The sequence below is a fragment of the Nipponia nippon genome, unplaced genomic scaffold (assembly GCF_047370975.1).
Source record: "Nipponia nippon isolate SJK-2023a ecotype South Korea unplaced genomic scaffold, ASM4737097v1 scaffold_9, whole genome shotgun sequence".
Classification (NCBI taxonomy): Eukaryota; Metazoa; Chordata; class Aves; order Pelecaniformes; family Threskiornithidae; genus Nipponia; species Nipponia nippon.
Window position 1 is genome coordinate 4089632 of NW_028262413.1, and position 22949 is coordinate 4112580.

The 22949-nt window shown below is 49.5% G+C and overlaps 1 protein-coding gene across 3 annotated transcripts; it reads right to left on the minus strand.

Moving 5' to 3' along the window:
- Nucleotides 1–466: 466 nt before the first annotated feature.
- Nucleotides 467–14331, minus strand: KLF15 (KLF transcription factor 15). 3 transcript variants are annotated; one of them, XM_087744328.1, is made up of 3 exons: nucleotides 14042–14331; nucleotides 8709–9816; nucleotides 467–2522 (listed from the first exon to the last, which is right to left on the minus strand). In XM_087744328.1, the coding sequence occupies exons 2-3, from the start codon at nucleotides 9749–9751 to the stop codon at nucleotides 2354–2356; spliced, it is 1212 nt and encodes a 403-aa protein (XP_087600454.1). In that variant the 5' UTR covers nucleotides 9752–9816; nucleotides 14042–14331; the 3' UTR covers nucleotides 467–2353. The 3 variants fall into 3 exon arrangements, with proteins under 3 accessions (XP_087600454.1, XP_087600455.1, XP_087600456.1); XM_087744329.1 differs by lacking the exon at nucleotides 14042–14331 and adding an exon at nucleotides 10945–11093; XM_087744330.1 differs by lacking the exon at nucleotides 14042–14331 and adding an exon at nucleotides 10285–10820.
- Between the last annotated feature and the right edge of the window lie 8618 nt (nucleotides 14332–22949).

The window sequence follows — 22949 nt, forward strand, 5'->3', positions numbered from 1 at the left end:
GAAAGGGAACTGCGGCACATGGCAACTGAGTCCTTTGTCCTGGGTCACACAGTGAGTCACCGTCACAGTCTCAAGCAGCCTCTGAAGCCCTTCCTCCTTCACACTGACCACTGGAGCTTCAATTTCCTCAAAACCTGCTTGCTCTAATTTATTAACCACAGTTTTACTGCAGCTGCAGACCTGTTCCACAGCGGTCAGAAACCACAGAAGGCATTCGGGTCCCAGCGCGGCTGCCGGGCGAGGCGTGAGGGCTCCGGTGAAGGGAGAGCTGGAACATCTCGCGCCTCCCCGAAATTTTCTGAGATGAGGAAAAACTTCTGAAGACAACTTCAGATCTGTTCCGTCAGCTCCCTGTTACCCAGCACCTGAAAAGTTACATCCAGGTGAATCAAAATTTCAAGCGCTATTGTCCTGATTACGGAGCTGGCTACAAAGGAAATTAATGAATAATAATTTCAAGAAGGGATTTAAAATTTCCATTTTCATTTTATTGTCAAAGTAAATATATTTTTATGAAGAACAAAAGAAAATATACAGAATTGTAACTTATGTACACTGGCTTTATAGGTATTTTTGTTTCCAATTTACACAAATTTTGATATGTTATTAAAAGATATTTTATATAGATATGCATCTATGTACAGTTTTATTTACATACATTCATAGGATGTGATATAAACCAGTCAATAGATGATAGTTCATTTATATTAATTTCTAGAGGACAAAAGGAATGCATTTGCTTTAGCGAGACCTGCTGTTTTTGCACAGCGCAGGCTCCTGCTCTGCCTAGCGCTAGAATGGCAGTTTCCTATTTCCCATTTTGCCAACAAAAAGACAAACAGATGCCGTCTGCGAATCGAAATGCAACATCCATTATAAAATCGTTCCTAATTACTGAATTCTATTTTCTTCTAAAGCTTCTTACAATCGCCAGAGTTCAAAAGGAAAAACAAAACAAGAAGAAACACAAACAAAATCACTTGCCTGCTACCATCTGATTATTTGTTTAAATTCCCTTCTTAGCCAGCTACCACACAAATTTGTTTCTTTTGGCTACTGTTCTCACCCATTCACCCACCCCAGCTGCACGGAGCTCTGACATGGCTGTCGGTAAGGAGAGGATTAGCGCTGAAGATCACCCTTGGACAGAAGATCTCGCGGTGCCATCCCACCAGGCCACGATGCCTCCCACCCTCCCCTGGGTACAGGTACATCCTACAAGACCCTGCCGGCCAGCGGACGAACGGAGACTTAGCTCCAACCAGCGAGGCGCTGACTTGCAGTGGATGCTCGGGATGCCCGGTGCTCACCAGGGCCACCGGGCACCTCTGGGGCTGGAGCTCTGGTTTCTCCCCCAAGACCACAGAAGAGGACAGGGGCAGAGACAGGAACAGAGCTCAGCCGTTCTCACAAGAGGCTTCCTGCTGCTCTACGTGCTAGACAACAGCTCTTCTGCTAAAGACAGTGGATGCTGCAAACCAGAGTCAAAGGAAAGCAGCGGTTCCTTCGGCGCATGAGCATCCTTTCACTCCCACGGCAGCACAGGACAGGAGAAGCATGCACACAGGACGTGCTCAGCCACACCAAAAGGCTCCACTCCAAGCCATTTCATCCAGCCTGAGCTTCTGGGTTTGCTTGGGATATGCCTTTGCTTAAATATATATATATATATGTATGTATGAATATATATACATAAATATTTATATATAGCCCTAGCCAAGGAAAAGGTAAATGTGAGCCGGAGAAATCAGAGAGGCGCATTCCAGCGCTCTCCATGCCTTGCCTCCCCCTGTCCCCGACTCCCACTGTTCCTCCTCCTATGGCCAGTCCCTACAAATCCTTGGCTCAGGCGACCCAAAAACAAAGGAGTTGTTTTCATTTCAAAAGGAATTTGCTGTTTCCAAACTGGACAAATAGAGCAGCTTAATAAAAACTCACAATGAATGGCCTGTACATGAGCAAAGCCCTCAGGAATGCCAGGGCTATAATTAACTAGCAGCAAGCAACTCTTACATTTTCCTGTGCAGCAGAAAACAGCTAAAAATAAAACACTGTAATTTCCAAAAGAAGCAGCAGCAAAGGAGGGAAAGATAGAAGGAAAGGAAAATAACATCCTTAAAAAAAAAAACAAAACACAAAACAAAAAGGAAGAAGCACCCCCCTCCCCTGACCCAAAAAGAATTTCATTCTCAAATCATCTTTAAAGGACATGGGACACTCAGACATGGTGGTATCAAGTAACAGCATTGACTGTTCTGTGGAGACAAATAAATTATCACTAGAAATATAGTGAGCAAAGTGCTGTCATCGGCTGTTGTAGGATGGCTGGGCGGGAAGGGGAAAGCGGGACCCATCAGTTCACAGAGCGGACGGAGCGGTTGCTTCGTGGGAACCGATGCACCTTGACATGTTTGGACAAGTGGTCGCTTCGAGCAAACTTCTTCTCGCAGACGGGACACTGATAGGGTTTCACCCCCGAGTGGGAGCGCCTATGCCGGGACAGCTCGTCTGACCTGGAGAACCTGCAAGAGAAGAGAAGCCTTTTCATATAAATGTTTTTTTACATTGCTATGTCTCTCACAGCGGAAAAAAAACATCCCCTCAGGCCACTGGGAGACTGCGCTTGTGGCAAAGCCCAACCATGTGAACTGAAAGGGACACACAACAGGGCCGGCCTGGTCCCAACCGGCAGTCGGCAGCAGTGATGGAGACACACAACTATCAACCTCATCCCATGTCAACTCGGGACTCAGAGCAATGCATGGAGGCAATGTTTGTACCAGTCTTGCCCTAAACCCAGTAACCTGGGTACAGCTCAACAAAACCAGCGCTTGATCCCTCTGCCAGTCCCCTTCAAAGCCTGTCCCACAACCTCCCTCCTGCAAATCCAAGCACGGACCCTCCTCGAGCAGAGCTAACACCCAACGACCTGCAGGTGAGGTCTGCTCCAAGCTCTCACTGACACGAGCCCAACAGACATCCAGTAATTGCACCTACTTTGAAATGGACCCCAAATAACAGCCCAACATAGCTACCCACAAGCTACACAGCTTATCAGATCCAGCTGAAAAATCGGCTTTTGTACGGGCTCCTGCAGACTAAATAGAGTCATTAACATCTCAGTACCAGATATGCTCAACATCCTAACAGCTGAAATCCAGGTGGGCCCCAATGGCCGTTAGCATAGGTACTTCATGGGTAAATTGAAATCAAGATTGAGCCTTTAATCACCAAAACTGTCTCCCAGAGTCATCTCAATTTTAGATATTTCCCACCTTCTATCTCCAAAGAAAAATCCCCAAATAGCCACCGTGAATCCCACAGGCTTTACTGAACTCAAATCAGCTAATCCTTTGGTCTTAACAGCGGGGCTGGCTCTATTTCCAGCTCGGATGTGACTGGGAGCCACAGGGTTAATTAATAATGTCACACTACAACAGCCCTGTCCAGATGGGTACAAAAAATTTGCTGCCTGACAAAGGGCAATTAAGTGTTTTGTTGCCAGAGCAGTAACAAAGAGCGGCACAGAAAGAGAGCTTGCAAGAAATGGTATCAGCTGTTTATTTACAATAAATAAATGAAGTCATGGGCACTAGCTGAATAAATGGGGGAAAGAACATGTAGAAAAATGTGCCCTTCTGGAGCAAAATATCACATCACCAACAGAGTGAATACGCTATTTTTATGAAAGGGGGGAAAATAGGACCACTGGGCTCCAATGAATAAGTCCTTCATGCAAGAAAACTAAGTTTCCACATAAAGATTTTAATTAGCCCTGATCTCCTGCCGCCAGCTGAGGAACAGGACGCAGGCACTGGGAAAGCTGGGAATGGTTTCCTTAGTTCCCGCAGATCTTCAGTCCGGTGATGCTACCCAGAGAACGTTCAGCCAGCACAAAGCAGATGCAGATACTCGCCATGGGTACGGTAAGGTGTGGACACGTCTGTCCCAGGGGCATTTCTGGGGGAGATTCCTTCACCCATTCTCTTGCTCTTCTCCCTTTCCTTGCTTTGGTATCCCCACAGTGAAAGAGTCAAATTCACCATTAAGAGCAACAGGCAGATGCCCTAATGGAGCCATGAACCTGTTCCTTGTCTGGGACGCATCTTCTTCTTCATAAAGGCTACGACAGAGGTTTCTCTTCACCCCTAGTACTTGCACGCTTGCTTCTCTAGCACCCCTGCTCCTTCCAGCCCTGGCTTCCCAAAACCACAGTCCGGACCTGGGAGCAGCAGGGCCCGGCATTTCTCCCGAGTCCTTAGCAGTGAGCTAGTCCCAGTGCCACATCCCTGGAGGGATGCTCTTGTAGAGCTACGAATGAGTGGGACTAAGCATCTTTCTGGAGAGGGCAGGATGTTGCCTGGGCAGGCTGCCTCAGTGGGACTCAGTGCTGGACAAGGAACGGACCTGTTACCAGTGGTGGCAACCACGTCCAGGGAAAAGAGGGAGCAGAGAGGGAAAAGCACCTTTGCAAAGACCTGTCCTCTTATATACAGGCTTATCACCCAAAGGAGTAAAACCAGATGTGGCCGGGTTGCCTTGTTCCATGTTTTTGGCCATTAAGGTCGCCATCTGCAACAGAAGTGCAGTAGCACATGGCTAATCCTGCACAAGAGCCCCACAAGTGCATTTCGATGGGAATTGCATGGATGGTGGGGGAGAAAGAGGCACATGTCAGGAATGAACAGCTCTGCTCATACCCTGGGAGCTCGGATGAGTTCATCCGATAAAAATACACTCTGCCTCATAATGATGTCCTTAGCTGAAGAGGCGGGAATGTTGCAATACTGTTCCCCAGCCGTCATGGAAAGATCAACTTACAGAGCCCACAGAAATAAACCTCGAACTGTCGGTGTGTTTACAAAAAACAACGCAAAGGTTAGGACAAGGAAGCCAGGAGGATCTGGTGGCCTAGCTCTGCAGTGAAATGATATTTGCAGCACGTTCTGGCACTGAGATCACCCCAAGAAAACTGCAAATAATCCCCAGTGGAATGCCAAATTCAAACAAAGAAAAGGTGCCCCCAAAGAACACCTCAGTAACCCAAGTCACTGCCATTTCCAGAAGGATTCCTCCTTCAAAAGAAAGGTGGAGGGATCTGGGCAATTCCACAGCAACTAAAAGAGTTTCCTTCATCCTTCTATCTGGTGGGACCCCAAAGGACCTGTAACTACACCTCCCTTGAAGACAAATCCTAGAGCTCCCTGATGTGTAGGACGTGTCCTGTGTCTCCCAGCCACACGAGGACATTGCGACATGGCTCGCAGGGCAAGAAAGGTCAATAGCTTCAGCCTGGTACTCCACGGTCCCTGCCACGGCCACCAGCCATTGAGGCTGACTCAGGCTGCACCTCTCCTCCGCAGCGGAGGGGAGGCTCTGATTCATCCTGCCCATCCCCAAAGCACCGCTACGGCAAACTGGCGTGTGTCCTACGCACCTGCAAACCCCCTTGCACAGCACCAGCAAAAAAGGCCAATGCGAGACACCTGCCCTGACCTGTCCCACACGTCGTCCTCCCCACGCTCGCCTGGTCCCATCCACGCTCCCAGCCACGCGCATTACAAGCCTTTAAAACCAAACCAGGCAGAGCTTGTGTTGCATGCTGTCACCTGCAGAGCCGGCTGCGGGGAAGCACCTCCAGCCCAGCGATGTGGCAGGGCATTTAAACGCGGTTGCCTAATCCCCAAGGCCTTACAACAACGGCAGCTTTGTACGCCGCTGCGCCAGTGGAGGGAAAGCGAGAGCTTCTCCTACTCCATGCCACAACGCGGCTGCTGGGGACCGGCCCACGCTGCAGCTCAGCTTTTTGGTCAGGGCTGTCTCAGGAGCAGCGCTAACCAGAGGCTGCCGCGTGCCAAAGGTATAAGCTGGCACGACACGGATCAGTGCGCCGACCGGTACAGCGGGGTATCGAACGCAACGGGTCACCGGCCACTTATGAACGCCTCTCCGCAGCCTGCCGAAAACAGCTCTCGCCCCGTGCCGAGGAAGGGCGCAAGCAAGCAGGGTTCAACCTCCTCCAGGGAGGTGCTTGGGGTTGTCGTGCTGTCCTAGGGGTTCGCAAAAGGGGTTGCTGTGTGCACACCCCTACCTTGGTGCATTTAAAGCATGCAACTTCACCATAGCAGGGCTGCCCAGAGAGCTGGGACAGCTTTAACCCCCCTCAGCTCAGCCACTTTGTGCTAGGCAACACTTTGGTTTGTTTTTGAAATTACTATCTTCAGTGAGGTCAGACCTTAAGTGTCTTCGGTGAAAAAATAAATACGCAAGCACAAGAACGCAGGGAAAGGAGGGGGAAAGCAGAGCCCAGCAGTGTTCTAGCGCTTAAATTCATTTGAGATGATATAAAACTGGGAGTAAACAAAGACTCCAGATGCATTTCACTTAAGTCATGTGAGATCACAGCTCTCGCTGAACTTCTGGAAAAGGTAAACATGCTTTATGGATGAAAGGGGACTGAGTAATTCAGTGCTCCATTGGGTCTGGCCTTTGATGCGGGAGCAGCGTGTAGGGGATGTGCAGGAACCTCAGGCCGGTGCTAAGGGCTGCTGGGAGCGCAGGAAGCGGCTCCCCGAGCGCTGCCGCTCCTGCTGGCTCTAAACCTTCCCCCCTTGGAGCAGGGCCCTTCCAAAGTTTGGGGGTGTTGGGGACTGGGGTACCAGCCTGGACTGTGAAACGCAACAAGACAACCAGCAATAGAGTTTGAAAAGCCCTTGCAGCAGCTGCTCGTGGACAAGACACGTGTTCCTTGTAGCTAGGGTGATTAATTTCTCGTCCCTGTTGGGTTCCTCGTCTTTAAAAAGTTGTGGCTGGCTGAAAGTTCAGGGTGCTCCCGGCTGCGGGACCTGCGCTTCTCTTGGCCCACCTCACCCCTGCATCCTCCTTCTGATCCACGCCATTCGCTGTAACGCTGGGAGCAGGCAGGCACCCCAGTGTAAATTCAATCTATCTCCCGCCACTTAATATTTTTCCTAAATGTTCCCCTTTTGGTTTTGCAGCCTGGGAAACACCAGCTCTGTAATAAGACAGAGCTGGAAAAGGTCACCACAGGCAATACTTCAGGCTGCTCATCCTGAGCCACAAAAGTCACTGGGAGCGTTGGTATAAATCTCAGCGTGGCTCAGACAAGCCCTCACGTGCCACGTGCATTTGTCACAAAAATGAGAGTTTTGCTCGCATCCCAGCGCAAGGAAAGCCAAGATGACACCCACGGGCACGTTCACAGGCAGGAGGCACATCTGCTGCCTGCACGCACGGACTCTGGCAACCAAATAAAAAGGAGCCAGTGCCGCTACTGCAGGTCAGGGGCAAACCAGCCTGCGGCTTATGGGACCAATCAGCTAAATAACTAAATGAATTTCAGCGCATCCTGAGCAGCGAGCCACCGAGCCCGGCTCATGAGAAGTGCCACCCGTACAAAAGGAAAGAAAATCACCACCAGTTTGTAAAGCCACCATAAACTGAAACGGGAAGGAAAATCACCCAAATGAATTGCATTGATCTCCTCAGTCCTTCCGAGAGGCAAACTGCAAACTGGTCCAGCTGGGGAGCCAAGGATTCAGCCCCGCTCTGACCTTTTCCCCCAAACCAATCCAGCCATCCCTAACTGCTGCGTGTCTCACATACTTGCATTTTTACACAACCCTCTCCTGTTACTTTTTACCTTGTCTGTTCCCCACGATCACAACCCATTTCCTCATTAGACATTGCTCGCTGAAGCTCTGCAGGATATTCTCTGAAAGAAATCTGTTTAATTTAACAGAAGGGAGTTAAGATTTTGTTTTCTCCCGTCATGATTTGTGGTGCCGTATATTAACACTTGCCAGCAGGCAGGCTAGTAATACAGCTAATTGGACAGAGGGAGGAAGGCTTCCACCATTTCCTTAAAATAAAAAGTTGATTTTTCTAACAGAGTTTTAATTTTTCAACTAGTATTAAAAATAAAAAATTCAAAAAAAAAAAAAATCAAGAGATACCTCTGCGAAACGTTTTGCTCAATCAAACCTGCAATCTTTCATTCAAGCAATGCTTAACTCCACCTCAGCCTTCTGGTTATGTTGTTACATCTGACAGCTTTTTGCAACTCTGAGTGGCACCCACGCATTTTTCTGAATCAACGCAGAGAAGAAAACCCAGTGCATGCCAGCGTGTCGCTGCCAGCGTTTCCAGGAGTGGGATGGAGCGCATTTTCTCTGAAACGGCACAGAACACTGCTCTCCTTCACCGCACTCGCTTGTCACAGCCCTGCAGCGATCCCGTTTACCCCGTGCGGTCGGAGCCGCACGCAGCCACGCGCGGCGATTCTGCCCTAAGCCATCCAGCTCGCTTACAGCCCTCGGCTGGTACCAGCCCAGCATCTGCTGCAGCTGGCGTGCTGCAACCAGACCGACGTGAACGCAAGGTATTGCCTGCGGTAACAAGCTTATCTGACCCTCTTGGAATGAAATACAAATTACGATGGACTACTTCTATTTTTTTTAAGACACTTAAACAGCTGGTGCCAGCAGGTGATGCTCTCCTATTTAATTTATCAAAGCCCCTGGATTACCTAACAGGAAGAAAAAGGTCTTAATTCTCAAACCAACCAAACAAGTTTTGGGAACAGAAACAGTTTATAAATCAGAGTGCGAACCTACTTGCTCGGCAAGTTAGGTCAAGTGAGCAAAAAGGGGAAGGGGGATAGGACAACGCTGCACCCCAATACTAACCTCCATCCGCAACCCGGCCACGTGCATGCAAAAGGCTTTTCTCCCGTATGCCTCCTCAGGTGGGCTTTCAAATGGCTGCTTTTCGTGTACATCTTGGTACACCCAGGAAAAGAACATTTGTGCATTTTAATGAGTTCTGCTGCAGGGTTCTTTTGAAATTTCTGACCCATGATGATTCCCGTCTGACCCTGGATCATGCCTCCTGGCCCAATTGGCTTGGCAGCGATGGGGACGGGAGCAATGCGGACAAATTTAGAGGACAAGTTCAAATTGGACGACTGAACTATCTGAGGCACAAGGGCAAATGTCTGTCCTTGGATGTTGACTAGGAGCTGTGCAATTTTAATGTTCTCTTGTGCTGGTCCTTGGGAACTGGGGCTCGTGTTGGACTCCTGTTTGATCTGTACAGGCTGAATTTGGAGCATAACCGGTATCCCATTCTCCAGGGACATTCCTCCATTTGAAGCTTGGCCACCTTCCGTTGAGCTGCTCAACTGTTCATTTTTACTCTCTTTTAAACTAGCGCTGGGTAACATATGGTCTTTTTGCTGTAGCGAAGCAACAGAAACTTGGCTGCAAGCTCTCAAGTCCTTGGTCTCACATTTAGGTCTTTCTTTGAGCTCCAACTCCATGTTCTCCTCCAGAAATTCCTCAATTTCCTCAAGCGTGGGCTGAAATGGTCCTGAGTCTTCCATATCCACGGCAAATTCAGGCAACCTAAAGTACTCCTCTTTCACTATCGGCTGAAGCCTCCTTTTGTCCCACCATGACGCGGCGGCGTTCCCCAAAGACGCCTGGGACAATAAGTAGTCTAAGATACTGTCCTGACTTTCTGCGCTGGACGTGCTTCCATAGCTGGAGCTGAGAACCTGGGAGTCAGGGCTGGAACAAGAACAAAAGCTGGACGAGTCGCTGTCATCTTCTGACAGGGGAGAGGGCAGCATTTGGTAGGACCTCACCCCGGCTGTCATGTCCCCAAAGTATCCAAGAGAAGATCTTGTAGATGAAAAGGATTCATCAGTAGGCAGCAAGTGATCCACCATTCCTGGGCGATCTCTTATGGCTATCCCAACAGCATATACCAGGCGGCGAAAGTTCAGGTGAGAGCCTGAGTGTAGGAAAACAAAACAGCAACAGTCAGGAGCTGGTTTAATCATTTATCTCCATGAACTAAAGCTTGTAAAGCCCTCCAGCTCGCAGGAAAGTCCAAAGCATCCAGTCTCACTGAGTACACATGCTGCTACACGCTTTGATACGTCTGTACCACCCCCTAAGGACTGTCAGGGCCGGAGCATTCTGCAGGCTTGCACCACGTATTTGCAAAAGAATTCTTTCAGAAATCATTTCCCAACTGTGTGCGCTCTAGATTTACAGCTCCCTTCCAGAATATTACTGGCAAGAGAAAATAAATTATGGGCTTTCACTTAACAGTGAAACCTAGAGCCAAAGAAGGGAATGGGGAGAAAAAATAAAGTGTTGAAATTTTTACCACCCAAAAAAAACAAATAAAAAAAGAAGTTTATTGCTGGTGGCCATAAAACGCAAATCCTTTCCTTATCTTGTAGCTTCCACCAACCTTATTTTTAACTTCCTCGGTTCCACAAATATAGGCTAATCAGCATAATGCAAGGATCAATCTGTCAGGAGCCAAAAATATTTACTGTGCTTCAGCATTTACTAGGCGGATTTTCCCCTCCAGATGTAATGAATCAGTGTGCCAACGTCATCATCACCTGCACTGCCCTTAATAAGGCTGGCACCGCGCTGAGCTAATTACCATGGCCTGGCAAGCCAGCTGGTGGCTGGTTTCACCTCATCACCACTCCATACTCTCCGGCTACGGAGGTCGAGGCGATCTGAACCTCGTGCCAGTGGCTAAACTGGGAGGGCTCGCACGGACCCCCAGCATCTCAATCTGCTGTGACCCACGGCAGGCAGCCGCGCTCCCGCTTTCCCCCCGTGTCGAGGCGGCGAGCGGGCAGCATCCCGCAAGCCCCTACTCCCGTGAGCCATAAACCCGCTGCAACCCCATGGAGGCACAAGGGCAAAATCCATCCTTCCCAGCGCAGCCCACCGCAACGCTCGCCGACGGCGGCGACCGTCCTGCACTTTCCCAGTTAAGCCAAGCAAGCTTCCTAGAAAGGTTTCTGAGGAGGGGAAGGCAGGAGAGGCATCTGCATATTTGGTTTTTTCCACCCCCAGAGGAAAAAAAAAAAAACCAAAATAAATTGCTTACGGATGGAGACTATGCCTCTTAGAGAGCAAACGCAGAGACCTCCAGGCAGAGCAAACACCGGCCTGCAATCGCTCGCTCAAGGTGACTGATTGAAAACAGAGCTGTTATGTGCATAATAAAACAACTCTTTCTGTGGAAGGTATGTGGACTGCAGAGATAGAAGTCATTTGATCAGCCTATGAGGTTTTGTGTGTGTGTGAATTAGGAGGCATGTGACCCAGCGTGAAGGAAATGCCAGTCAATCTTGTTACACGCTGTCATTTTCCACAGGCTCTGCCGCTGCGCTTTGGACGCTTTGCCATGAATAGTCAATAGCTCCCAGTTTTGTACAGGGAAGGGGACGGTTGTTACTGCTATTGCAGAGCGTCCTTGCTGCCTGATCTCCGAAATTTGCCTTGTCTTTGCCTTCCCCGGAGAAAAATGAAAAGGCGTCTATGTGCTCAGTGCCGCAGCAAATGCGGAGCGAGAGATTTTACACAACACCCTTAAAGAGCTCCATCCCATCGGCAGCATCTATTAATATTTCACAGGAAACGGGGGAGAAAAACCCATATTTCTTAAAGACACAGCTTCCTCCTTCATACGCACAGGGAGGAAGCAGGGGCAGGTTGAAAGACGGACTTAAAAGTAAGATCGCACATTTTCCTGGTATGCGTGGCCTGTCAGTCAGCTATGCCTCTGAACCGATAATGAAATACCCACATGTGCCGAACACGAGGAAGTTCAAGCAGAGGTTAGTGGCTCTGTTTTGTGACCTTAGCCTATAATCATTTCTTATAGTAAAAGTGAAGAGTCAGAAGAGCCGAACTACTTCTAACACATAGGACTTTTTTTTTTTTTTTTTAAAAAATCTCTGCATTGATGGCAAGTTCCTCCAGAAGTTCCAGAGCTGAGCTATTCCCAGTTTTGAAACAGAAAATACAATCTGCTTCTGAGAGGTTTTTATTCCAGTAAGAATTCACCCAAGCAGCTTGGCTCTATCTTGCACCAAAAACTGGTGACTGCCCTGTGCAACGTGGGGCAGAGAGGAGGGCTTGCCCTCAGACGTTTCTGATCCTCCCGCCGATGCCTGCGCTGTTCCAGCTCGAACTCCTGAAGAACGGTGCTGTGGCCGAAATCTGGACGGCAACGTGGTTTGGTTTTTTTTTTCCCCCCTAAGAAAAGCCGGCTTGCTCTGTGCGTGCAGGGCAAGAGCCTGCACCAAAAGCAGTTGGAAAAGTTCTTTTAAAAAAAAAGAATAAAAAGTTCAAGTTTTCTTTAAATGCCTGTGAGAACTAGGAAGCCACACATCAAAATATCCTTGTATGTCACCGGGAATAGAACTAGACCCTAATTTGAATGAGGGCTGAAAACAGGGGGAAAAAATCCCCAACAAACTCCTAGCAACTGCTGCCAGCAACGTCCCCAGCAGAAAACAGCCAGCAGGCTCATTTCCCCGGCTCCCCCGACAAGGAGCAATGTCACTTGCTGTAACCAGAGTAGTTTTAAGAAGAGAGGGGACTGTCAGAGGCAGACAGAGCCGGGGCCAGATCTGCTTGCTGTGCACTCTCAAAACTCGCAGAGCAGCCAAGAAGATTTTGGGGAATGCCTGGAATGCAGGATCGGGCCCGGGCTATATTTTATCCTAAAGGCCAGCCTAACAACCGAAAGGCTTTCATCCCTGCTTTGCCTGAAGACACAGCCAAAACCAGAACACAGTAACAGGCAAAAAAAGGCAGGGCTACACAAGCTATGAAAACTAATGGTGCTGTTTACATAAAGCAAGTTCATCTCTAGGAGGCCTGAAAACGCGTTAGAAATGTAAGCCCCTATAGAGGGACCGGGGTGCCTGAGCCATGGAAAAGCAGCCGCTCGGGAGAGAAATACGGCAGCTGCTCACCAGCACACGGCTGCACGGCGGGCTCCAGCTTTTAAGAGTTCCCTGGGTTGTTGTGATGTCCTTTCTGCCAGAAACATGTTGTTCTGTTTAAAACCTGTCCATCTCATCGCCAGCCAAAAAAAAAAAAAAACAACAACCCCCCACGCACAAAAAAAACCCCAGAGAAGGCACATTCTGACTCAGAGTAACATTAAAACCTTAAGTCCTGGGAACTCGCTGAAACACAGGGACACATTCCCCAGCCTGTCATTTCTGGACGGTCAGTCCGGGCTCAGATACGCTGCCAGTCATTTCCCATGTATGCTGCCACAGCTTTTTCTAGTTTAGGACTAATCTCTTTAGGGTTTTCTCTTGTTCCCTAGAAGATTTTAAATCTGTTCAGGCTGACTCCTGCTCCACAGACGGAGCCATAAACCAAGCAGTGAACCGGGCCCAGTGCTTCTAAGAAATTAAAATAGAAATGGGGGGGGGTGTTAAAAAAAAAAAGGGGGAAGAAAAAAGAAAAGAAGCCAAGAGCCAGGAGGAAACCCATTCGCTCTTCTGCAAGGTGGCTGCGCTGCTCCCCGACGGGGGGAATGGGGGGGGGGGGGGGGGATTTAGGGTCTCCCCGTTTGTTTTCCCCCCCCCCCAACCCCACCACCTCTGGGAAACTGCAGAAACGTTCCCGAAGCCTTATTTTCTGGAGACTACCCCCCCTTTCCAGCCCCAAACTTTGGCTTCGAGAAGAGTAAACACTTTCTCCGCAGCGGGCGCTGCCCCGAAACCCGGCCGGGCCGGGCAGGCGGCGGGGGGACGCGGGACGGTTCCCACCCGCACCGGTACAGCGTTCCCGCGGCTGCAAACCATTTGCTTGTTTGTTTGGGGGTTTCTTGTTGTTGTTTGGGAGATTTTTATTATTTTTCGCGTTTTCTTGCTCCCTCCATCCCTTTTCAGGAGGTTTTGCCCCCCCCCGGCGTGGTCCCCTGGCCACGATGACCGGGAGTAGCCCCCCCGCCTGTCACGACACGACACGACTCCAGCCTGCAAACAGCCCCCAGCGCCGGCCGCAGCCCCGCACGGGGGATTTCAGCCTTCCAGCCCCCCGGGACCGGGCAGCAGCGGCACAAACGCCGCCGGCCCCGTGCCCCCCCGGCCCGGCCGCTGCGGCAGCGGGGCGCAGGGGCAGCGCTGGCGGGACGCGCACCCGCGCAAACCTCCGCGCCCCAAGCACGCCCTTACCTGAACTCCTCTGCAAGCCGGGGACGGGGGCAGAAAGTGCCAAGAATGCAACAACAACGAGGAAAATAAATTTAAAAAAAAAAATCACAAAAATAAGAGTAAAAAGCAAAAATAATAATAAAAAATAAAAAAAAGCACAAGACGCAGAAGACCCCACGAGAAGCAGACGGAGCCCCGGCGGCGAGCAGGGGAGCGCGGCGCGGCGGGCGCGGCTCCCGCGGGAGGCGGCAGGGCGGCTGCGGAGCGCGGCCCCGCTCCCGTAGTACTATATCCCCGCTCCGACCGGCGCCCGGCGGCGGCGGGGGAGGCCGGGGAGAGGCTCGACCGCGTCCGTCGCCCCCATTGGCCCCGCCGCGGCGGGGGCCGGGCCGCCACCGGCCTCAATGGGAGCCGCGGCACCGCCCGGCCCGGCCCGGCCCCCGGGGCGGCGCTCGGGAGGGCCCGCAGATGGGCGAGCCCCCCGGGGGCCTGCAGGAGCCTGGCCCGGGCAAACGGCTGGGGGTGTGCAGGGCCCCGGGGGTGTGCAGAGCCTTGGGGGTGTGCAAGGCAAGCCCCTGGGGGTGTGCAGGGCCCCGGGGGTGTGCAGGACCCCTGGGGGTGTGCAAGGCAAGCCCCTGGGGGTGTGCAAGCCCCTGGGGGTGTGCAGAGCCTTGGGGGTGTGCAAGGCAAGCCCCCGGGGGTGTGCAGGCCCCCGGGGGTGTGCAATGCCCCGGGGGTGTGCAAGGCCCTGGGGGTGTGCAAGGCAAACCCCTGGGGGCGTACAGGAGCCCTGGGGGTGTGCAAGCACCTGGGGGTGTGCAAGGCAAGCTCCTGGGGGTGTGCAGAGCCTTGGGGGTGTGCAGGTCCCCTGGGGGTGTGCAGGGCCCCTGGGGGTGTGCAAGGCCCTGGGGGTGTGCAAGGCAAGGCCCTGGGTACGTACAGGCGCCCGGAGGGGTGCAGGTCCGCGGAGATCAGCAGGTCCCCTGGAGGGGTGCGAGTCCCATGCCCTCGCTGTTGCCCCGTGGCCTCACGCCTGCCCCTTTCCTGCCCGCCTGCTGGAGCTCGGCGGGGTGGCTTCCAGCATGCTGGGGAGTACTGGCTTCGGGGGTACCCCCCCAGTGTTGTTACAGTCATTACTATTTTTTTATATAAACACATACCTTATTTTTATATATATATATTTATATATATACACACACACACTATATATATGCACACACACACTATAGTTACCCGATGTCAGCATGCATCAGGATCCGGCTTTAACTCCTGCAGAGGTGAAGCCCAGCCGAGGAAGCATGCGGGGGTCCCAGCTGCAGCAGCAGGGAGTTTTTTCTGCTAAGTCAGTGGGTTTTCAAATTCAGTTTTTCATTTTTCAGATTCTTGGGAAGGTGCAGTCTGGGATAGCAGATGGCAGTCTTGTGACACACAGGTCTGTGCACCTTTTTGAGGGCTACACGGGACAGAGCACCACCCCTGCTCTCCCACTGAGGGACTGTGAGCCTCAGGGCTGTAAATCGCTGTCCTGCAGGAAAAATTAAGTATTATCCTCATTTGATGATTTTATGGGGGGAAACTGAGGCACGGAGGGTCAAACCAAACATCTGTGGCAGAACCAAGGCGCACTATTTTTCCCTTTTCAACTCCAGCCCAGGGCCTTAAACTGGCAAAAATATCCTCCGCCCGTGTTGCTTCAGAATTGCCAGTAACATGTTTCGCCGTCTGGCAAACATAAACCAGTCTCTTCCCGAGCGGGCGTTCAGCCTCGACGCGGCACGGCGGCGCGGGGGTGACCCCGCAGGTGCCGCCTCACCCCGGCGGGCATCGCCAGGGGACCCGGGGTGCTCAGGGCTCCGCTCTCACCCACGGACCTCACTCTTCCTCCCCACCTTATCTCAATGAATAATGCATAAATACACGCTCATCAGGTTCCTCGATACTATATTTATACAAAAGCATCAGGGCCAAATTCTGCATTAGTGTAACTTCACTGATGTAAAAAGCATTACATCGGTAAAAACGCTGGCCTTAAATATTTTTACCCAAAATAGATTTTTGGCAAACCTTGCTTTACTCTTTTCTCTCGATTAAAAACCCTGTTCCCTGAGTAGGTGAAGTTTAGCTTGATGCAATGCAAAGGGCAAGAGATTTAGATACAGCTAAAATCCCAAGCCCTCAAGACTGGGTCTAAATGGAATTTGAATTGATGGCTATACAGATACGAAATTCCATTATGATTTTTATTACCATGAAAGCAACCCAAAATTACAATCTTAATTTTAACATTATTATGACCTACATATGCACTGGGACACACTAGAGGTTTCTCTAAATTTTGTTTTTCCACGTGCAAAAGACAGTTTCTTCATATTTTAGTTACAGTAGTTCCTGACTTTAAATTGCTGGAGAGGCGGTGAAATCCCATAGTTACGTTACACGGAAATAAACCGGTGCATCCCCCAGTTCTGCTTCTCAAGTTTCACCCATTTTACCTGGCCCACAACCTTTCCGCTTCCCTAAAAGTACCGCTCAAGGCTGGGTGCGTTGCCCGCTACCCAGCCACAGGACCGCGCCGTTAGCTGTTGCCGAAGCTCGCGATACAAAGATGTGACGTTTTCAGGGGGCTCAAACAGACCCAAACACGCGCTGCTGCCGGAGGAGATGCCCAGCCACCTTCCCCTGTGCCGGCGCCAGCCCTCGTGTGGCTGCGCACCGTGATGGAGGCGGGATCCGATGCTTCTTCACACCTGAAGAGCGCCACAGAGCACCTTACCCATTCAATATAAGGCCACAGCGATCATTGGGAGGTGAGATGCAATGGAAATAATCAGGCAAGTGTAACTAAGGCTTCTGTATTTCTCCCTGAGATTTCCCTGGAAAAAAAATATTAAAAATGCAGGCAGGCAGCACACAGCGCTGGGGACGTGAGCCCAGAGCATCCCGCCCCTGACCTCAGCCTGTCCACGCGCTATGTGACAAGTTCTGGATGCACCAAACTTTTTGTGTATGTCCCGATCCCCGTTGCCGTACCGTGCCCGTAGGATCAGCTGCGCTGGGGAACTTCGGCAAAGCCCTTGTGCCTGTGTTCAGTGACTGTGCCTTAGGCATTTCTGGGTGTCCAGCACTCTTGTAGAAATTACTGCCCTGACCAGGCTATTGGACATCAGGACACCCTGGACAAATATCCAAAGTCCTCTTATTCTGCCCAGACAAAATTTCTAGACAGAGACAAAGGACACGTTCAAACCAAACAAACGGGATATACCATAGCACAAGTTCTGATATTTCCCTGTAGCGTAAAGAATCTCACTTCTGCACCAACCCGTCATTGTACAACAGAGAATAATGAGAAAACAGGCAAACATCACTGGCGCTTGGAGCTCGGATCTGGGGTCATCCGTGGTGAAACATCTCCACAGGTTCATCCTCTACAGCATCTTTTCGGAGCAGAGATTTTATCTGCGAAATTTTCTTTCCCAGGATGATCACCCATGAGTCTGCTGGGAGGGCCTCCAACCACAGACCTGGTTTTGGGGTCCGCAGGAGCACTTTGGGGCTTAAATCCAAAATTGAGAATTACAACCTAGAGTGGCAGGTGCCAGCCGCTGGGCTGGCTCAGCCACTGCTCCATCCCTCGGGGGTACCTGAATGCACTCCTCAAGCTGCCAGCTGATTTACCGGTTAATTCTTCGGAGCCCCGTGATAGTGAAAGCAAAGCAACACACATCTAAGTTTTGCTCAAGGTTTTGGAAACACTACGAGCCTTTCTCAACAGTGAGAGAAATGCAGATCTAGACAAACGTAATGACTTCTGATCACTTCTGGCTGCCAACTTTTCGTGAGAACCGGGAATGACTGTTGGGCTGGGACAGGCTTTTGGGGATGAGTTTTTGTGCAGTGGTGACCGATGTCTCCCATCAGCATCCTTCAATTGGTGCTGCAGCAAAACTGAGCCCCCGCTCCCTGCTATAAAATACATTTGTCCTTTCCCCTGCCCCATCCTTTTTGTGCATCGCTAAGAGATTTCCTTCCCTCTGTTCATCTTTTCACCAAGTCCCTTTAAAATCTATCATTGCCTCTGTCCCTTGGTCCTGCTCGGGGATTTTCCATTCTCTCTTTTGCCACCTTTTGGGAGAGAATTTCAGTCAAACTGGTTCCTACAGCCCAGCCGAACACTGGGGCTAACGTAAAGTTAAGGTCTTTTTCATTGGCTTTCATCTGATGGCTGTGCGTTAAAGATCCAGTCAGGAAAAGCAAATAAACCTCGGCATTCAAGCCTTTTAAAATTTTCCTCGAGATAATAATAGTGCTGCATTATAAAGTTAAAAAGAAACCGTAGGCTGAAGTTCTTCCCGAGTTGTTATGCCACGTAGCACAGACCCGCTAAAGGTGGGAAAGGCAGCAAAAGGCTCGTCCGCTCCGGGCTCAGCAGCTTACACCTAAGGTTATTTGGCTCTGCCCACACTTTGCCTTTCCATACGTGGCTGTGCAGAGGCCGATTTTTCCTGCCTCAGGTTTTCCCATCGTCTGTACGTTGTTTGCGCTGCTCTCTGTTACAAATGGCTTCTCGGTTTTGAGGGGACTGGAAGGGAAAGCGTTTGAACTTCATGGATGGGCAAAAAGAGGGGTTGTGCTGCACAGGGTAAGCAAGCGCTTTGCTGTCTTTAGAGGTCACCTGTGCTATTTCTGCCCCAGCCCCTGCTATTCCCCATTCACTGCAGCAGCAAACTATTAGTAATCCAACCCACCACTTGGCAAAACAAGGGTTAGTCAGGCTGAATTGATTACTTGCACATTTCCATGCGATTTACGAATCAAGGCTGCTCTTTTCCAATGAGAGTAGCAAAAATAGTCAGGCAAAGAAAAAATTAAAAGGAAGTTCAAATTCTAGTTTGGGATTATTTTTTTTTAATTAGCCTCCTGCAGGCGGATCGCTTCCATGTGTCACAAAGCTGATGGCCGTGGCCGGCCGAGCTCCGCTGGCCTGCAGCTTTCAGCACCAGAACAGTTACATGGACACAGAGGGAATAAAAAAGCCCGTCAGACTCTCCAGTAATGTTATGATCGCTTTAACTCAGCAGTCCTTGACACTTGCAGATAAGGACTGCAAGTTCTCTCAGTACTACAGAAATATTGACACAATGAATATGTTTATCCCTGGCTGTGGTTCTGCAGGACAAGGTGGAAACGGCAACAGCAATCTCAGGACTTAATTTCTTTGGCCTTGCAAGGGCATCTGTGCTGCAGAGCCAACTGTTTATTGATATTTTTTTTCTTTCCTTCACTAGTTTGGAAATTATGTTGTCTTTTCAAGTTGGAGTCATAGGTCTAGGGGGAGATAAAATGGAAGGAACTCATTTTAGGAGTATTTTTTTGTTGTTAATGCCCTTTCGATTATTAAAGACAGCGGGGAGCTGGGGAGAGTTTCTGATTTTCTCCCAAACTTTCTGTTCATTAAGATACTGAGAAAGAAAATGTCAGCTGAGTTTCTGGCTGCTGTTTCTCCAGGCCATCTTTAACCAGGCTGAATTCCAAACTTGATTTTCCATGCACAACCCCCACATTTTAATCTATTGGCAAAAGCACCCACGAGCAGGGCTGCACCTGCTGATATTATGAACATCCGAGGAAATCAGACCACCTTCTGGAGGGATATGGGTGTGCTGAGTGTGTGACAGACTTGTCGTCCCATCACTGCCTCCCCTGGCTTGACGGTGAGGTGAAGCAGAAGAGCTGGGGCTCAGATGTTTAAACCCCATTCTCAAAGATGTACTGGAGCTGATGCCTTCAACGTGACACATGAGGCTCATCTGAGAGGTTCAAGAGCAAGAGGAGCAGCCTGGTCCAAGCTATCCCTCCTGAAGATGACTCAGGGACAGGCTGGTCTGTAAATGTGGCAAAGCCCACTGACTCACTTCGAGGAGATTCAGCACCTACCTCTGCTCATCCAAGTTTAGGAAAGCAAAATAGACTGGAAGACGTACAGGAGGATCAGGGACATGACGAATGTTGGCTCCAGTTCAGGAGTGGACCTGCAATAAACTGTATTCCCCTGCCCTCTCCTGGAAGGAATATGCCAGAGCTGGGTGTATTTGTGCAGGATCCTTGTGCTGAGCACTCCAGGGAAGGGGCTCAAGGTGGTGAGAGGAGATGGCGATTTTGAAGACAACGTTTACAGGAATAAATAACTATGACCATGTTGCGTCCATCGTGTGTTGCCAATACCGAGTCTGCTGGAAACTGGCACACCTCTCAAGAGAATTTGCATGTTTTCAAGGAAGAGCTGCCTGGCCATCTGGCCGTTTGCATTGAATTAGGAAATGGAGATGACGACCCAACTGATGGAATCCAGAGCCTCTCGCTCACCTGAAATGGTAAACACTGAGCCTACATGAAAACATGGGTAACCTTCGCTCAGGTCACAGTGGAACATTGCCAGGTCAGAAATGCAACACCGCGTCACTGACAGACAGTGCTCCTGGGGGTACCGGCGTAGAATGGGCAAGTGGGATCCCATCACTTGGCCAACGGTATGGTGAGAGCCCAGCAGGGAGGCTGACTCAATCTCTTTGCAGGTTATAGAGTAGAGACAGCGCCGAAGTACAAAGTCGTCAAAACTGGGAAGATCTAGGTCTGGGGGTCTGGTCCTGAACCTTCAGCTGTGATGTTACTGTTAACCCTCCAGACACACAGTTCAGTGAATATGACCCATTTACACAGATCCATACCCGAATATATTAGATGTTTTTGTGAAGCTTCCTTCTCCTCCAGAGTCACGCGAATTACATTCTTCTTTTTTCTAAACATCGAACATCCAAAGCAATACCAGTCCTCTTCTACAAAGAGGACTGATTAGCAAATTGCTGCTGTTGAGGTCATGATGGGAGCAATGAATGACAAAAGCTGAGTGTAGAAACTCTACAAGTAAGTCTACAGTTCAATAGTTACAGCATAGGACTATGAATCAGGAGCTCTGGAAGGGCAGGACCAACCACGTGTGCACTGTCTAACCTCAAAAGTGTCCCACATGCTTCGAGTTTTCTTTGCAGTTGTATTTCATCAAGTCTTTGTAAACCCAGCAATGAGGTATGCCAAGATGCTCCGACATGTTGGGTGGGTGAATCACCTCCTTGCAGCTGGGGTGCTGCTCAGCACAGAGGAAAATGGGACCGTGCTTTGTAGCTAGACCATGAGCAAATACTCATGTTGGGGCTGGGGGAAGGGGGACATTGTCTTTTAAACCTTGGCCGATTGCTCTGTCTTCATCATGGGGAATCACTGAAGACTACAACAGACACTACATAGTATCTCGACCAGCTCCGCAAGTGGGTTCTTTCCCTGCTCCACTGAAGCATAAGTCGTGTTTCCTGGCTTTGCAGTATGTTCAGCGCATTTCTTTACCCTCCCCTTCACCCTCTTATCAGAGATGAACTCCAGTAAAGCAGTTCCAGCTGCCTTAAAAAGAGAGAAGGTTCCTGTTTCCTGCTTCAGTACAGGGGTTAAGAACAACGTTTCTGTTCATCACAGAAATAAATGTTAAATGGAAGTTGAGTTATATCCCTCCTGTGACTAATGTTCTAGCTTGTTTTCTAAAGTTAATTCTTCATACACTTTTTTTCCCTCTTGTTCTGTCTTACATTTGTCCAGACTCCCATGTTCCTGAGGGACTAATTACCTACTCAGCAGTTACTCTGAAGTCCAGTTGTAATAGTTGGCAAAACGCTCTTCTTCCATGCAAGCTTTCAAAATAATTCCTCAATTTATTTCAAATAGCACCACTCTCTGGAGCTTCTTCCCAATTTGCGTTGCCCTGGACTGAGATTTATTTCGCTGCTGTTGAGAGATGACTGCTTTGCTTGTCTCAGGGCAGATATTCTCAGCAGAATGATTAAAAACAAATAAACAAACAAAAAACCCCAAACCAAATGGATTGCTCATTTTAAAAATGATCCATTGTGATGTAATCTTCTATTTTCCTCATCTAATGAATCCTTAGTAGCAATGTAAGCAATGAAGAAAACACTGATTCAGACCTGGATTATTCTTCCTCAAAACACAGACGTGATCAGAGCAAGTGTTTTCCTTCACACCAACCTTGGCCTTGTGAAAAAGTTTGGGGGAAATTTAGTCATACATCCTGTGATCTTTCTTATTCTGTAGGTGTTCGGGAGCAAAATGTTCACCCCTACTGGCATCACAAGAAATAATGGAGAGCTAAGGTCAGATTACTGGCATATATTTTTTTCCCATAAACACTACTTGAGAGGAAACCATGTCCTTTCCCAATTCTGCTACTAATTAATTGTCTATACGGCCGTAAGGAATGCACCTCATCTCCTTGCTCTTCAGTTTCTCCACTTGTTCCCCGCAGCTAATAATCTTCACACTGTATAATGCTGAACAAACTGATGTTCATAAAATGCACTTAGATTGGTGAAGAGTATATAGAAAAAAGACGACAACAAAGCCTGTTTTTCAGGATGCCTGAATTGTGCCAGTGGCACAGGGAATGTGGCAGCTCCTATGAGAAGAACCTGTAATCACTGAATGGGAGAGAACATCACATCTTATTTAATGATTTCATTCTTCCATAACCTCTCCTTAATGACATGTTAATTCATTTTTTCCTAGAGAAAAGATAGCTCTAAACCTCTGCACATCACCCAGTATTTGACCACGTGGACCTGGGATCTGTCTGCTGCAGAGGCACGGTGCAACAACCGCCCTTGGCTCTAAAGCCAATTTACCCCAATGCTCGGGCAACGTTTAGATCTAGACTTTTTTTTTTTTTCCCCCCTTAAGCTTGAATTTAATTGTGATCATCCTGTGAGCTAATGCAGGCAGTGGAGCTTCTCTAGATAGCACTACGGCTCCTGTCAATCAACAGGTATCAACTCTCTTACTACAGTTAAGCATTGATCGTGCAAAC